Source organism: Aphidius gifuensis, linkage group LG1 (genome assembly GCF_014905175.1).
Source record: "Aphidius gifuensis isolate YNYX2018 linkage group LG1, ASM1490517v1, whole genome shotgun sequence".
NCBI lineage: Eukaryota > Metazoa > Arthropoda > Insecta > Hymenoptera > Braconidae > Aphidius > Aphidius gifuensis.
The window spans coordinates 10,202,551-10,219,845 of NC_057788.1; the positions used below are offsets into that span (position 1 = coordinate 10,202,551).

At 27.4% G+C, this 17,295-nt stretch overlaps 3 protein-coding genes across 3 annotated transcripts; 2 read left to right on the plus strand and 1 right to left on the minus strand.

Annotated features, from left to right (window-relative positions):
* Positions 1-253: 253 nt before the first annotated feature.
* LOC122848322 (annexin B9-like) lies at positions 254-2,178 on the plus strand. Its single transcript, XM_044146351.1, has 4 exons — positions 254-271; positions 469-1,567; positions 1,835-2,016; positions 2,110-2,178. Exons 1-4 carry the CDS (start codon positions 254-256, stop codon positions 2,176-2,178), a joined length of 1,368 nt encoding a protein of 455 aa, XP_044002286.1.
* Positions 2,179-2,193: 15 nt separating this feature from the next.
* On the minus strand, positions 2,194-8,731 carry LOC122848388 (F-box/LRR-repeat protein fbxl-1-like). The gene is made up of 4 exons (XM_044146481.1): positions 8,575-8,731; positions 8,344-8,481; positions 6,916-7,626; positions 2,194-2,216 (listed from the first exon to the last, which is right to left on the minus strand). The coding sequence occupies exons 1-4, from the start codon at positions 8,729-8,731 to the stop codon at positions 2,194-2,196; spliced, it is 1,029 nt and encodes a 342-aa protein (XP_044002416.1).
* Positions 8,732-10,512: 1,781 nt separating this feature from the next.
* Positions 10,513-15,167, plus strand: LOC122848477 (annexin B9-like). Its single transcript, XM_044146598.1, has 4 exons — positions 10,513-10,767; positions 13,344-14,553; positions 14,728-14,909; positions 15,009-15,167. The coding sequence occupies exons 1-4, from the start codon at positions 10,513-10,515 to the stop codon at positions 15,165-15,167; spliced, it is 1,806 nt and encodes a 601-aa protein (XP_044002533.1).
* The last annotated feature ends 2,128 nt before the right edge of the window (positions 15,168-17,295 follow it).

Below are 17,295 nucleotides of genomic sequence, written 5' to 3' on the forward strand. Positions count from 1 at the left end.
AAAACCGACTGACTGACGTCACAAATAAACGTGGTAGTAGAACCATATAGTAAAAGTGTAGAACAGCAATTCGACCATCAGTGTCATCAGTGCTCATTATTACTCACTGGCCTCATTAGACTGCGGCTGGGAATTGTTAAAACTAAAAAACTCCTGAACAAGTCAACAAATGTTTATAGTCACTTCATTCAAACTCACAAAACTTTTTATTCTTAATTATAAATTAGTGAAATTTAAATAATTATACATCAATATGAACGGATACGGTCAAGTAAGATCTTTAAAAATAAAACTATCTATTCTTTTAATTATACACAGTTTCTTTTCGTAAAAAAAATAAAAAATTATATATTTAAAAATAATTATAAAATTAAATAATAGACATTTATTTTCCTTTATACATTTTTAATAAATTAAAATATTTTTATTTACTCGTTTTTTTATTCCTTTCTTAATCATTTAATACAGGGACCAGAAGGACAAAATCAATCCAGCATGCCATGTTCAGTTGGCAATCAATTAATGAGAGGTATGCCCATGTCAACTCAAGCAACACCAAGTCAACTACCACAAGCTCGATCAAGTTATCCAGGTGCATATCCGCAACAAGCAGGCTCATATCCTGGTCAAGCAATGTCACAACCACCTCGTGCATCTCAGGCATCTTACCCGGAACATCATGGTGCTACTCTAAATTCAATAGCACAAACACCAACATTCAATCCAATGTATACAGTACAACCAACAGCACCACCAGCATGTTCTCAATCGAACAGTGGACACAGTTATGCTCTAACATCAAATTATCATACTTCAGCATCTTCTTGTCAAGTTGCTACATCAACAACAACCACACAAACTGTTGTTGAATTAACACCAACTGTTTTGAATGATCCAAATTTCAATGCTGTTAATGATGCTGAGGTTTTACGAAATGCAATAACAAGCTTTGGAGCAGATGAAAAAACAATTATATCAATATTGAGTAATCGAAATAATCAACACAGACAAATAATTGCAAATAGTTTTAAAACTCTATATGGAAAAGATTTAATAAAAGTTCTTAAATCCAAGCTGTATGGTAGATTCAAGGATTTAATTGTTGCAATGATGACACCAATTATTGATTATTATGTCAAAGAAATCCATGACAGCATTTCGGGAACTGGTACAAATGAGGATGTACTTATTATCATTCTATGCACATTGAGAAATCAGGAAATCCAGCAAATATGTGCAAGATATAAAAACGAATATGGCAAATCGTTAGATAGTAATATACGTGGTAATTTTGGAAGATTTATGACATTATTGTCTGCTGGCCAACGTGATGAAAGTACACATACTGATATCAATTCTGCAAGATCTGATGCAACAAAACTTTACAGTGCTGTAGTTGGTCGCTTGGGAACAAATGAATCTGAATTCAACTCTATCCTTGCTCAGCGAAATGTAAATCAACTAAAATTAATTTTTCAAGAATACTCTAAACTATGCGGCCATGATATATCACGGGCAATTAATCGTCATTTTTTTGGGGATATTAAATTAGCCTTTCTTACAATTGGTAAGTTTTTAGAAACTCTTACATCATTCACTTTTGAAATGTTTTTTTTATTTTCAACTGTGATTCTAGCTTTTATTGGTGATTACCTCTAAGGTTCATTTTGAACACGTTTTTTTCATTTTTTTTTTTTTTAACCATTATCTTTGTTTTGTCATTGACAAAAATATGATAACCGAATCATGTTATTGCTATTATTATTATTTTTTAATTTAGTGATTTATATTTTGATTTCAATTTTGATATTATTGTTTTTTTTTATGATTTCAGTGAATTATGTCAATAATAGTGCTTTGTATTTCGCTGAACAATTAAACAAGTCTATGTCTGAAATAGAAACAAAAGATCGTAAATTAATTTTTATCTGTGTAACACGTTCTGAAGTTGACATGGAAGATATTAAAAAAGCCTTTCATCAAAAATATGGAAAAACTCTTGAAAAACGCATATCAGTGAGTTGCAATTTATTGATAAAAAAAAAATCGTGATTTACATCACTACCAGTAATAATGTTATTAATTTTTCCTTTATTTGTTTGATTTCAGGAAGAGACATCTGGTGATTACAAAAAATGTCTGATAGAGCTCATCAGCTTAAACTGTAGAAGTTATTAAATATATTCACTGAAATTAACATGTTATATTATTTATTTCTAAATGGAAATAAATTATTATTATAGTTTTGTCATTAATAACGAAATATTTGCTCCTTTTATAAAATCCTCTCTTCGAGACATTTGATTGGTTCTCACATAAAACAATGATTAATTATGATGTTTCATTTGTTTTTGTTCAATTAACTAATTTTTTTATGAATGTTGTTTACCCGTTGCTAAGGGACGATTTTTGCATTAATAAATTAAAATTAATGAAGTCAATAAATGTAAAAAATTGTTCATTAATGAATAACTATTATAAAAAATATTTATTAATTTTGAAAATTTAGTAAAAATGTTGTATACGTTCACCTTCATTAACAAAATTAAAGATTGTTTAGAGCCAGATTAATTCTTTCAAAAATTGCTTATTCGTAGATATTAATTGAATAATATTGATGAGTAATTAATTAAATCATTACAAATCTATGAATAATTACTTATAGAAAAAAAAGCGCGCCTTCGTTGTTTTGTATTTTAAAAAATAAATATTTTAGTATTCTTAAACTGTGATTTTTTACTTAATATTCTTTACTTATCGGTTGAAATCGTTTTAAGAAGTCTATTGATATATGAGAGAATATAAAAAAAAAAAAAATGTAAAAAACCGACACATTGCCAGTACGATAATTATTATTTAAAAAAAAATTTTTAGTAACGAATTCGTTCTATTAAAAATTGAAAATTTTCAAAACCCCGGCGAAAGCCCGTGTGGCTTATCTCGATTATTCCAAATTCATTACAGTTTAATTTTTTTTACAATTTTAAGGTTGATTCCCACACGGAAAAAAATTTATAGTTTTTATTACTATACTTATAGTAAATTCGGACGGCGACAAAAGTATAGTTGAATTTACCATACAGTATAGTAATAAAAACTATAAATACAATTTTGGTTACTATACCAGTATAGTAAGTATTACATGAAAAAACGTTAAAAAGTACAGTTACTATACTGTATTGTAAATATTACCATACTGTATGGTAAATATTATTGCACTGTATTGTAATCATTATTATACTGGTACAGCTCTTTATTTATATAAATAAATTTATTTAATAAAAAAGAAAATTTTTACCAAATAAATCATTTGAATAAGTTGCTTAAAGAATAAAAAAAATAAATTTAAGGCAAAACATTCGAAAATATTTAATAAATTTTAAATTTATTTATAATAAAAAATAAAAAATAACTATAACGAATAATCACTCGAATTTGTAGTTTTTTTTTTCAATTTTCTTGGCTTTTTTTATAAATTATCTGAATTTATTATTTGATTACGTAAAAAATTACAAGTGAGTTGAGAATTCCATGTCTCAAAAATTCAACAATTAATGTTATTTCATACAAAAATACTTTGTAAATAGGAGAAATTGTTTAAGTGGGCTGAATTAACTTGCAATAAAATATATTGGTGACATCGTGGTTTGGAAAGACATCGACTGAGTGATCATGACACTGATCAACATATTGAAAATATAAATAGGCATATATAAAATCTGTTTCAATAAAAAATTCATCAATATATATTTATAAATAAAAACTGATAAATTAGAAGAGGATAGCTCTGATGAAAGATGTGCTGAATCATAAGAAAATTTTCTAGTTGCACACGAAAATTTATCAACGGATTTAGATAAACAAGCAACCTTATTCGTTTCTAAATTATATAATCTTTATGAATTACCACGAGTCAAAATTACTGAAATTATTATTGAAGTGAAAAAATTATTGAAACTGGAAGCTACTAATATTTGAAATCAGTTAACTAATGAAATATCAAAAACAAAAATTTGACAAATGCAAATCTGTAATGATTTCGTTTAAATTATTCCATCAGAAAAAGGACCATGTTTTTATTTGGTATACATTGTATATCATATTAAAAATTGAAAATAAAATTGGTATTGTAATAAAAGAATTAATTGATATTGAATGAGATGAAATTAAATGAGATTTTGTCAGGTAATGCAGTTTTGATAAAAATTTTATAAATATAAATAATAAAGCCCGACTACTGGGGTCCTTTTATTTCATCAAATTTTATCTGGGACCAGTACCCGGACACTAATAACAACTAGTAAAACTGACAGCATTATCAAACATAACCTAAATTTGTTTGACGTTGATATTTTTTTGCCTGTCTAGAAACTGGTACCTTAACGTGGCTAACGTGTGCAACAACTGGTTCTCATATATTTTAGATGTCCGGATACTCGGGAAATTGAAAAATTTTTTAATTAATTAAATTTTCACTGAATTTATAATTGATACGAGTTTCCTAGTCTTCTTGGCTCAGATCCAAACACTCAGTAGCTCGCCTCTAGACATACGAAGTAAAAAACAATATATTGATGTACATTTACTAATTTTTAAAATTATTATCTGATTAATTTTATACTAAATTTGATGCACCAAATAAACGCCAACTTGAATACAAAATCTTATGCTAAATTTGTAATAACTATATGGATTATTTTAGTCATTGTTAATAATAATTTGGTGCATCTGTCAATAAAGAGAGGTTATGAACACAACAGCTGTTGACATTGAGATTATGTCGAACTTGACGAGCTGGTTAGCCACGCTAGCTATCCAGTCAGCTGGAATAACTAACCGATTGTCTTCTTAATATAGCGGGCTTGATTATTAAATCAACTATCCTTTTTTAACTATCCAACGCCTCGTGACTGCAGCTAAAAATTTTTTTCCGTGTAATATCATAATATTTCTAATTTTTGGGCTAAAACGGTCTTGTCATGCTTTGGCAAATATTTCTCGAGGGCAAGTACAACGCAATTTGCAATGATAGTTAATAGGACGGCGTACTCGAAGGGCGGCCATTCAATTATAAAACGTTTTCTTATAAAATTATCCTCAGAAAATAAAAACAATGAGGTGGGCATTTTCGATGCCCCAGCCACCCCTCCGCCGAAAGTAAAATAATGCAGATATTGATTGTGTGGCTACAATTACAGCTAAGTAGAAAATTTAGCTAAGCTAAATAATGTAGAATGTAGATATCTGAGTTTTTTTTTTTTTTAAGGTCCGTAGTCATTTTTATTTTTTGACTAATTTTGTCTTGTTTTGCCAAGTTCAAAATAATGGACTTAGTTTTTTTTTGTAAAATTTAAGTCCATTATTTTGTACTTGGCAAAACTAGACGAAATTAGTCAAAAAATAAAAATGACTACAGACCTTAAAAAAAAAAAAAAACTCAGATATCTACATTATTTAGCTTATCTAGATTTTTTACTCAGCTGTAATTGTAGCCTCACAATCAATATCTGCATTATTTCACTTAGCTAGATTTTCTGCTTATCTGTAATTGTAGCTAAACAATCAATATCTACATTATTTTATTTAGCTAGATTTTTTAAAGCAATAAGAAGAGAAAAGAAATGATATAGTTGATAATTTAATTAACACCATGTTATAAAATGACGATGTCTTAAAACCTGGTCAAATAAATGATGCTGAAATTTATTATATATGGAACAATTTAGCTTATCGTGCTATCAATCCTAATTCACCATTGCCACCTGTTAAAAATTATCTACTTGCACCAATTAAAGCAACAACTTATATATTGACAATAAAAAAATTGATTCATGTGTAGAGAAGGTCATAGAATTATTTCTAATTTCAAAAGAAAGAAAAGATACAAAAAATTTAGAAAATAATAATACAATTGCAGCTATGTAATGATTTTTTATTTTTATTATTTTACACAACTACTGATGTGATTTTTGAAAATGTTTATTATTTGTTTATATAAGGATGTGAAATGGGTACATACGATGCACTCGTTCAGAATAAAAATATTTCAGTTTCAACAGACAAAGATTCAACAAAGTTACTCCTGAAGTTGATTTAGACGATCATGAAAAATTATTAATTTTTATTTAATAAATTAATTAAGAAATAAATATCTTATCATGTATTTTTTTTTTCAGTTTAATGACTGACATGCTTTATTTTTGGAGATTTAACTGGATTCAATTCAATCTTATTCTATTAATTTTTTTGTTTTAAATTAAGATACTTAATAGTTAATCAAATAAATTGAAATACTTTTTATTTTTTTAGTATAATATTTGTTTTTTATTTTTGAAAAGTCTTTAGAAACATTTGTGTTTGTATGAATATTTGTTTAGGTGAAGAAAATTAATCTATTTATTTTTGTGAATTATTATTTACGAAAAAATTCATTGTCAGTAAGATGATTATCATGTTCAAAAATTTATTGAAGAAGTTTGTGAATGTCAGCAATAAATTGCATGTTAATCAAAAAAAAAAAAAAAAAATACAAATAATTTTTTGAATTTGTAAAGACATAAGGACGATTAAAGGTAAAAATAATTGTTTCATACATAAAGATGATTGAGAAATTATATATACTTTTGAACTTTGTTTTACAATATTAACATTATCATTAAATTTTTATAATTTCAAGTAACAAGTATAATAATAATAATGTTCTTTTACAATATCTTCAGAATGTCTTTGATTTAGTAACGTATTTTGTATGTGTATTTGAGAATAAATTATGGAAGAATATTACGCGTACATTAAAAAAAAAGACATACGATAAATTCAATTATATCTATTGAATAACTAACCATTGAGATTTAATTATAGACCGAGAGTCTTGTCTTATTGCGGGATTAAATATTTTTATATGTAAAATGATACCATTTGTACGATTTTTAGTTACTCGATCAGCAGCAATAACCGATTCAATTGTAATGTTATCTACATCCCAGACACTAATCTCTTCAAGGTCTGGGTTATTTTTTATAAATTGAATGATACCAGTATCAGTAAGCTTTTCGCAACCAACACAACACAATTCTTTTAATCCTTTTAATTTGATAATAAAGCTGTCTGAAATATCGAGTACACTTACGTCTAGTTTTTGTAAACTTTCCAATTTTGTTAGAGCAAAGAGAGCTTTTTCAGTAATAGCAATGCAACCACTGATTACTAAACTTTTCAGGTTTGTACAATTATTAGCAATAGCAATAATTGTACTATCTTCGAGATTTTTTGCCGCACGCAAATCTAGATGTTCAAGATGTTGTAATTCTGATAACTCATCAAGAACAGATGGAGAAAGAAGTGAGTCCCCAGGAATAGAAGGTACTATAACGCAACCAGGAATTTCTAAACGTTTAAGTTTTTTACAGTTGTTTGAAATTGCGATTATTGATTCCTCACTGAGCTCAATGGAATAAAGCAATACTAAACTTTCGAGATTTTCTAACTTTGTTAATTTTTTTAAAGCAGTTTCATTCGTAACTTGGTGATAAGAATTTGTTATACACAAGTGTTTCAAATTTTTGCAATATTTAACAATTGCATTTGCTAACTCAGGTGTTATATTACAAGAGATATTAAGATATTCTAAGTTTTGAAAGTTTATCCAATTTTCGAGAGAAATTTCAGCTACATCATAGTCACCAGATGGAATGTCAAGATGTTTTAAATTTCTGCATGTACAAATAATAGTATTGAGTTCTTTTGTAGAACGAATCATTGGTAGGTCGATATATTCCAAATTGACTAGTTTATTGAATAGAGGAAACTCTTCAGGTAAATTATATAGTTCAATATTAAGATGAACAAGTGTAGTTTTGTCTGCTATTTCTTGAAAAATTATGTTGTCTAATGAAAAACCATGTACGGTCAATTTTTGAAGATTTTCAAATTTTTTAAGAGTCTGAAAATAATAAACATTTATTTTATTAATAGAATTGTTTGTCACAAGTGATAAGCAACTAGTTGGTATTCAATAAAAACTTACCAAAAAAACTGTTCTTTTTCGGCGATCCAAAGATTTTAAAAAAAGATGAATTTCATTAATTTCTTTTGGAAGACTATTTATTATTCTAAATAGATCAAATTTCAAATCATTGTCAGAAACCTTTTTCACTATTATTTTAATGCATTTCAGTTTATCCAACAGTGTAAATGCTTGAACAAAGTGAACAACATTTTTAGTTAATGAATTGCTATCAAATACACATTCAAAACTTGTTAAATTTCTACAGTGATCACCAACAAATGGCAAAATACTTGAATTGCAAACATCTGAGAGAAACAATTCTCTTAAATACATACCACATCTCATTAATATTTTCTCGAGGTATGGTTGTGTCAGCAAACGGTTATCATAAGAACGTCCAATTGATGGTTCACATTTGTATTTTTTGATGTCATACCAAGCTAGTTCACATGCTTCTTTCCATTTGGTACAAACTAGAATCAAACGTATCAGATTAAAAATTTAATAATATATACATTAATATTTCATTAACAACAAAGAAACTTTATTTCGATAATAATAAATACCTTTTTCCGTGTCTATTCTTTCTGGTATTGACAGCAGCATAAAAATTTTTGCTAATGAGTCGCAATCCAGTAAATTGCTGACAATTTTTTTTTCATCCTTGTCACCATTATCAGACGTTTGTTGGTCTCTCTCAACACATATTCTTTTTTCACTCATTTTAAGTAGATACTCTCAAAATATATATGAAAATCAAAAAATAATGATGAACTTGAATCTGTTACAACCAGAATAAAATAAACAAAAATAACCAAAAAAAATAGATCAATTAATTTTTGTTAAACACAATTCAAAGATTAAAAACACGTGGGTAAAAGTTTTTTTGTTTTTTCTAAAATGATCTTTTTGTCAACAAAACTTTTAGCTGAAAATGACTCTTCGCAGCTTTCTAAAAATTCAAAATTGAATTTATAAATGTCGATAATTAAAAAATCTACTTGCTAACAAAACGATAGCCGGTAATTTTTCAGCTATATTGCGTGAATGTAGCGGTGTCTTCTCACTCTTCTGTTATAGAACTGCTTCTTGCTGCTTCTTGCTCTAGTGTTGCGGGAGTTATTGCGGGTCCAACAGTCCGATTCACAGGGTATTACAATTTAGGGCTTTTTTCCTCCACTGGCGGCGCTTGTGAAGCGTTTGTAATTTGTATGTGAAATCCAGAGTTGGGCTTATTTTATCCGGCCGTATTATACGCCGTATGATATGCCGTATTATACGGCTCTTTTTTTTGGCGTTGCATTATACGTTTTATCCGCAGATCGCTAAAAAAGAAATTGGTAAAAATTTAAAAATAAAATATGTAATTTATTTATGAAATAAAAAAAAATGTCCCAGGAAAAGCAGTAGCTAAGGAAAAAATGTAGTTAAGGAATTAATGTAGCTTGAAACATAGTTTTTCTGACCACTTTAATTCCTTAGCTACATTTTTCCCTTAGCTACTGCTTGTCCTTGAGATTTTTATTTATTTGATAAAGAAAATACATGTTATTTTATTTTTGAAAAATAAAAATGTCCAAGAAAAAGCAGTAGCTAAGAAATTAATGTTGCTTACCACATAATTTTATTAGCTACGTTAATTCCTTAGCTACTGCTTGTTCTTGGTATTTCCATTCATTTAATAAATAAATTACATATATTTTATTAAATAAATCAAATAAATACATTTTCATTGTTTAAATTTTTTTTTGTATTTATTTTTTTTTAATTTATTTTTTAGCGTGCGTAGTTGAATGCGCAATCAGCAAAAAGGGGGGGCTTTCGTTCAGTGGTTTATTTTTTTTCACTTCGATGCGCATGATCATACACAAGCGCATATTATGCAAACGTCGCATATGTCATTCTTCAAAAATAAGATATCAAAACAATTAAAACGTAACTAATCCAGCCCTTCGTGTACTACGCTGTTGCAAACTAGCTTCCTGACTTGAAAAAAAAAACCACTGAAAAAAATGAGTGTATCTCTAACGGACCCCATAACATATGATTTAAAACATAGCTGATCCAGCCCCTCATGTACTACGCTATTGCAAACTGACTTTTTGTTGACTGCGCATTAAACTACGCATGCGCAAAAATAAATAGGAAAAAAAAACCCCGAAAAGAAAGTACCTAGTCAATTTGCAACAGCGTAGTACATGAGGGGCTGGATTAGTTATGTTTTTAATTCCTACATATTTTGAATCACAAGTAAAATTTATAATTTATTCTTAGAAACTCATTTGGTTGAAGGAAAATATGAGTCTATTGCAAATTCATTTGAAAAAAAATTTGATATACTTGTAAATTCTTTTAAAGACAAATATGAGTTAATTGTAAATACATCGTCAAAAAATAACGAGTCAGGAAAAAAATTATCAGAGGAAAAATATAAATCAATGATAAATTCATTTGAAAAAAAATTAGAAGCAGTTGTAAATTCATTTGAAACCAAATTTGAGTTAATGGCAAATTCTTCAGCTAAAAATAATGAAATAACTGCAAATTTATCCGATGAAAAATATAGTTTAATGGTACATTCATTCCAAAGAAAATTAGAAGCATTTGTAAATTTATTCGAAAACAAATACGAATTAATGGTAAATTTGTCCACTAACAATAATGAGCCATCTGCAGAAGCATTTGAAAAATATTCAAACGATGATGAATCTGATCTTGACACAGAAAATCCAACAATAATAAGTTACATTAGTGAAAATGTTATTTTAAAATGCATTAATACAAAAACTTCAATTTCAATAATTAATCGCTGGAACCACAATGATGTTGAGGTGAAAAAAAAAAAATTAATGAAATCGTTATTGGCACCGATACGGAGAAATTTACGGGAAATACGGGGGCATTTACGGGTTTCACACACAATGTAATGCGAGTCCTACACAGACAATGGTGGCTATACTTACCGTAAATCTTTCCGTAACCTGTATAAATGTCCCCGTAAATTCTCCCGTATTCGGTGCCATTAGCGTTACCGAAAAATGAAACACGTTTCTTTTGCATAAATTAATTAAATAATTTACTATTTAGGTTGACGTATTAGATTTAACCAAATATAAATTACAAAATAGAAATTCAAAAATTTAAAATTTAAATGAAAATGATGAAGGAAGTTACCGTTGTCATTCAACTGATGATCATATATTCATATTAACAAAACAATTTTTTACGATTTGTTTGTTCAACATGGTAATTATTATAAATAAATACTCTTAAATCTTTATTTGATTTTAATAGTTTATAATAAATATATCTTTTACGTTTTCATGTTTGGTACAGCTGATTTATTCATAATTATCCTGCTAATAATCATATATTCATATTAACAAAACAATTTTTTACGATTTGTTTGTTCAACATGGTAATTATTATAAATAAATACGTTAATAAATTTTAATAAATAATTCCACGTTTTATTTTTCTGATTCATTTGATTTGTTGGATAATTATTTCTTTTTTTTTTAACTTTGGATAATTCCTTAATTAATAATGCTGATCACTTTGTTCAAGCATTTACACACTTGAATAAATTGAAATGCATCAAAATATTACTGAGCTATACGACAAAAGATATAACAATGAATCTATTTGAAATAATTAATAGTCTTCCAGAAGAAATTAATGAAATTCATATACTTGATGAATGTTGGTGGGAGTACGGTAATCGAGCAGTTCTTTTCGTAAGTTTTTATTGAATACCAACTAATTTTTTATCGCCGCAGTGACAATCAAATAAATACAAATCATTTATATAAATTTCTATTATTTTCATGAAATCAAAAACAGAAAATTAATGTTTTATTAATAATAGAAAAAGAGAAAATAAATACTTTATTTCAATTTTTTTTCTTTACCTGAAAAAAATCTAGTGGTTATAAAAAAACTTAGTTTATTATAAACTAAAATTTGAATAAATTATTTCTATTTTTGTTTGAGAGTAAACTGAAATATTAGTTTAATAAAGAATTCATATTTTTTTTCGCTTATAATGTTGTTTTCTTTTTTTATACTTGCAGATATTTTTTAAAAAATCCTAGATAATCAGTTTATAATATTATAATATTATTTGTGTGCATAAATGTTTTCTGATAATTATTAAATTTATATGGCAGAAAACTTTTACGTTACTACTATACAGTGATATTCTGTTTATTATTATTATTATTATTATTATCCTATCTTTGTGAAAATTTTTTTTCGTATGTGTTGTCGGAAACGCAGGACCAATTGACGTCACAAATACACGTGGTGGTTTTACCTTAATATATACAATATATTCCTATCTATAATTGTCAATGGTCCAGTTGTTAGTATTATATTATTCTGACCTATTCATGGTGGGAATAGTAAACTATTTCCAAATGGTCAATCATAATAATAATATAATACATACAGGACATACCAACGCTTATACAAATAGTGTAAGTAGTAGTGAGTCTAGCATGCAAAATACGTATACAGATTTAATATTATAAATAACAATAAATATATTGATAATTAAAAAATGAATGTCGAGGCTGGTATTTCTCCAGAGCGTATAAAAGAAAGTAAATATATATGTTCAGTAGGAAATTCTATCAATCTTACTAGAAAAAATTTTAATTTAATATTTCATATATTTTTAAAGCCCAATAAATACCTAATTATAGACAAAATAATTAAATAATTAAAACATTGGAAAAGTAGATCGTTTATTGTAGAAAAATTTATCCAAAAATGATCGATAATGATATAATAAAAATATCCCAAATAATACTTATTTATTATTCAAATGCTCAAAAACGTGCGCCATTTCATTGTAGGTATACTAAACTGCAATAGTATTTTATAGAATCTTGTTAGGTACTACCGTAGAATAGTGTAGAACAGCCATTCAACCGTCTCACTGCATCTCAAGCGTCTCACGAGACTGAAACTCGAAATAGGCATAACCTAAAAAACTCTTGAACAAGTGAGCACGTGTTTATAGCTCGCTTTATTAAAACTCATAAAAGTTTTTACTTATAAATATTTATCGAAGAAATTTGATTGATTATACATCAATATGAACGGACACGAATACGGACAAGTAAGATTTATAAAAACATATATCTATTCTTTTAATTTTACATAATTTCTATTGGTAACAAACAAAATTTTAATACTGCAAAATAATAATAGAATTTGATAATAAATTTTTATTCTTCTTTATGTATTTTTAATGTTTTAGAAAATAATTATAAGAGAATTTAATTAGTTTTATTTCATCATTTTTTTTTTTTTTAATTGTTTGTTACAGGAACCACAAGGCCCACCACAAAGTCGTAATCCATCGGGCATGCCATATCCATCTGGTAATCAATCGATGGAAGGTATGTCAATGCCAATGCCGATGCCAACTCAAGCAACAGCGTATCCAAGTCAGCCAGGGATATATCCATATTTAATGGAACCATATTTCGTTCAATCAACAACGTATCCAATCATCTCACCTATACATCCAAGTCAACTACTACAAGCTCAATCTAGTTATCCTAGTGAAGCAATTTCACAACGACCGCAACAAGCATATCCTCACCGAGCATCTCAGGCTCTGGACCAAGAAAATTTTTGTGCAGTTCCAAAACCAATAGCACGAACACCAATTATCAATCCAATGCATACAGTACAACCAACAGCACCACCAGTAAGTCCACAATTAGTCAGTGAATACAATTATGCTCCACCAAACAATTACCATACACCAGCATCTTCTCGTCGAGTTGCTCGATTAAAAAGAAACACACAATTTGTAGTTAAATTAACACCAACTGTTGTCCGTAATTCGAATTTCAATGCTTCGAACGATGCTGAAGTTTTACAGGAAGCCATAAAAGGCTATGGAGCAGACATGAATGCAATTATTTCAATATTGAGTAATCGCAATAACCAACAAAGACAAACAATTGCAAAGTGTTATAAAATACTACATGGAAGAGATTTAATAAAACAACTTCAGTATAAAATATCTGGTAAATGTAAGGATTTGATTGCTGCAATGATGACACGAATTGTTGATTATTATGTCAAAGAAATTCATGACAGCATTTCGGAAATTAAGACAGATAAAGACGTACTTATTATCATTCTTTGCACATTGAGTAATCACGATATTCACCAAATACGTGCTAGCTATGAAAACAAATACGGCAAATCGTTGGAAAGTGATATACGTAGTAATACATCAGGCCACTTTGAGAGATTGTTGGTATTATTGTGTAATGGTCAACGTGATGAAAGTAAAAAAACTAATAAAAAATCTGCAAAATCTGATGCAGAAAGACTTCATAGTGCTGGCATTTGTGGTTTGGGAACAAACGAGTTCAAATTCAATTCTATTTTTGCTCAACGAAATGTACACCAATTGAGATTAATTTTTCAAGAATACTCTAAACGATATCGCCATGATATATCAACTGTGATTAATCGTGAATTTTCTGGGAATACTCAAAAAGCCCTTCTTACAATTGGTAAGTTTTTAGAAACTATGACATCATTTTTTAAAACATTTTTTTATTTTTTATTGTTATAAACTTTTGTTGATGATCAATATTTGTATGATTATTATTCTTGAATTTAGTAATTAATATTTTAACTTGAATTTTAATGATAATAATATCAATATTTTGTCTTTATGATTTCAGTGGAATGTGTAAAAAATAGTGCTTTGTATTTTGCTGAGCAATTAAATGACTCGATGTCTGAAAAAAAAACAAAAGATCAGAAATTAATTTTTATCTGTGTTACACGTTCCGAAGTTGACATGGGAGATATTAAAGAAGCCTTTTATCAAAAATATGGAAAAACTCTTGGAAAACGCATTTCAGTAAGTTGCTATTTATTAATTCAACAAAAAAAAAAATCCGGATCAGCACCATCAACAGTAATAATGTTTTTAATTTTTTATTTATTTATTCGATTACAGGAGAATACATCTGGTTACTACAAAAAATGTCTCTTAAAGCTCACCAACTCGAGCTCTGGAATTGATCATCTAAGTCTCTTTTTGTTAACATTTTTTTTAATACCGTGCTTGTTTCTCATGCTTATTCCTATTCTTGTAGGTATCAAAATGAGTAAATGATAATTTTATAATTTAACAAAGTGTGTTTAAAGCAAACGATTCTGCTGATAGATGATGAAATTTTTTTTTCCGATTTACATTTGCGATTTTACATTTAGATTTACAACTAAAATCTGCTGGTAATAAAAAAAAAATCGTTTATAAAAATTTAAATTAATTATTTCTATATTTGTTTGAGAGTAAACTGAAATATTTGTTTAATAAAAAAAAATTTTTTTTTTTTTGCCAATAATGTTACTTTCTTTTTTTATACTTGTAGATATTCTTGACGAATCCCAGATAATTAGTTTATAAGATTATAATATTATTTTTGTGCATTAATGTTTTGTAATAATCATTAAATTTATATGGCTCGGAACTTTCACGTCACTACTATACAGTGATATTCTGTTCGATGTTATTATTATCCTATCTTTGTGAAAATTTTTTTTGTATGTGTTGTTGGAAAGGGAGGACCAATTGACGTTACAAATACACGTGGTGGTTTTTCCTTGGTATATACAGTATATCTTCTCCCATTTACTCAATTCGCAATCGTGCATTTCATTGGTCCACGTTGTTAGTATCATAGTAGAACCGTAGATGTGTATAGAACAGCGATTCAACCACCTCACGAGACTATCATAGACGCCAAGTTAATAACTCAACAAGTGTTTATAGCTCCCTTCATTTGAACTCACGGAAGTTTTTGCTTTTATAGTTATAAATTGGTGGAACTTTATTAATTAAACATTAATATGAACGGATACAATTACGAACAAGTAAGATTTAAGAAAAAAAATATCTAATATCTTTTAATTTTATATCATTTCATGATTACAAAAATTGTCTCAAAGAGCTCATCAACTTGAACCTTATAAATTATTATTGGATGGCATTCTTTTTCATGATATTCTCATTCCTTATCGAGCTTATCTGCAGCTGAACAGTTAAATTTATTTATTAAACATGCGTCACTAAAATCGATATCTTATATTATTTTTTATATCTCTGATTATGTAAATAAAACGAAAATAATTATTGTATTAATTTACTAATTAGTAAATATTAGTTTTGTGATTTAACAAAGTGTGTTTAAAGCAAACAATTTTGCTGACAGATGATGAATGTTTTTTTATTTTTCATTTTTTTGATATGTATTTGCGGTTGGGGGTGCAAGTACCATCGTCCCAAAATTTACGTGGACTTAATCCGCATATTCGAAATTAAATTAGCCAAACCTGTAAAATATATAATCAATGACTCCTGTCTTTTATTTCTTTCTATATTAATATATATACTTGTGTTTTCTAGTGAATATTGAGTCTGGATTGATTTATTGATAAATTACTTAAATTTTAAATTGTAAAAGTTCTTTAATATAGAAGCACCCAATTTTCAACGAGTTTAGAAAAAAATTTAATTTCTTGGAGAATGATTTTTCAATTTGTTTCAATTTACAAATAATCAATAGAAAAAATTTTCAAATAAATCCATATTATTACGAATAACAATTTATAGTAAACACAGTAAAATATATAAACATATTTTAATTTTACAAGCCATAAAAAAATATTAGAAATTTATTCTTTGAATGAAAAAATTTATAAAAAGCTTGAGTAAACTATCAAACTTGTGAGTAACTATAGAAGAAAGGTTAATTGTATTATAATAAAAAAACTAAAAATAAAAACTCTATTTTTATTTTTTTTCTTTATATCTATTACAAAATCTGCTGGTGAAAAAAAACTAATTTAATAAAATTAAAAAAAAATGTTTTCATTTTTATTTGAGATTAATATAAAATATTTATTTAATGGAGAATTGATTATATTTAATATACTCTATTCGGTAATGATGTAATTTTTTTTTTTTATCTTCAAATCATTAAATCATTGATCATTATGGCATTATGCGGTCTAACTTTTCTACATCACTACCACACAGTGATATTTTAGTTATCATTGTTATTTTCCATGTCTTTCAGAAATTTTTTTTCTTTTGTGTCGTTGAAAAAGGATGACCAATTGACGTCACAAATCTACGTGGTAGTTTTTCCTTGGTATATACAGTATATCTTCTCCCATCTATTTAATTTGCAATCGTGCATTTCATTGGTCCACGTTGTTAGTATCATAGTAGAACCATA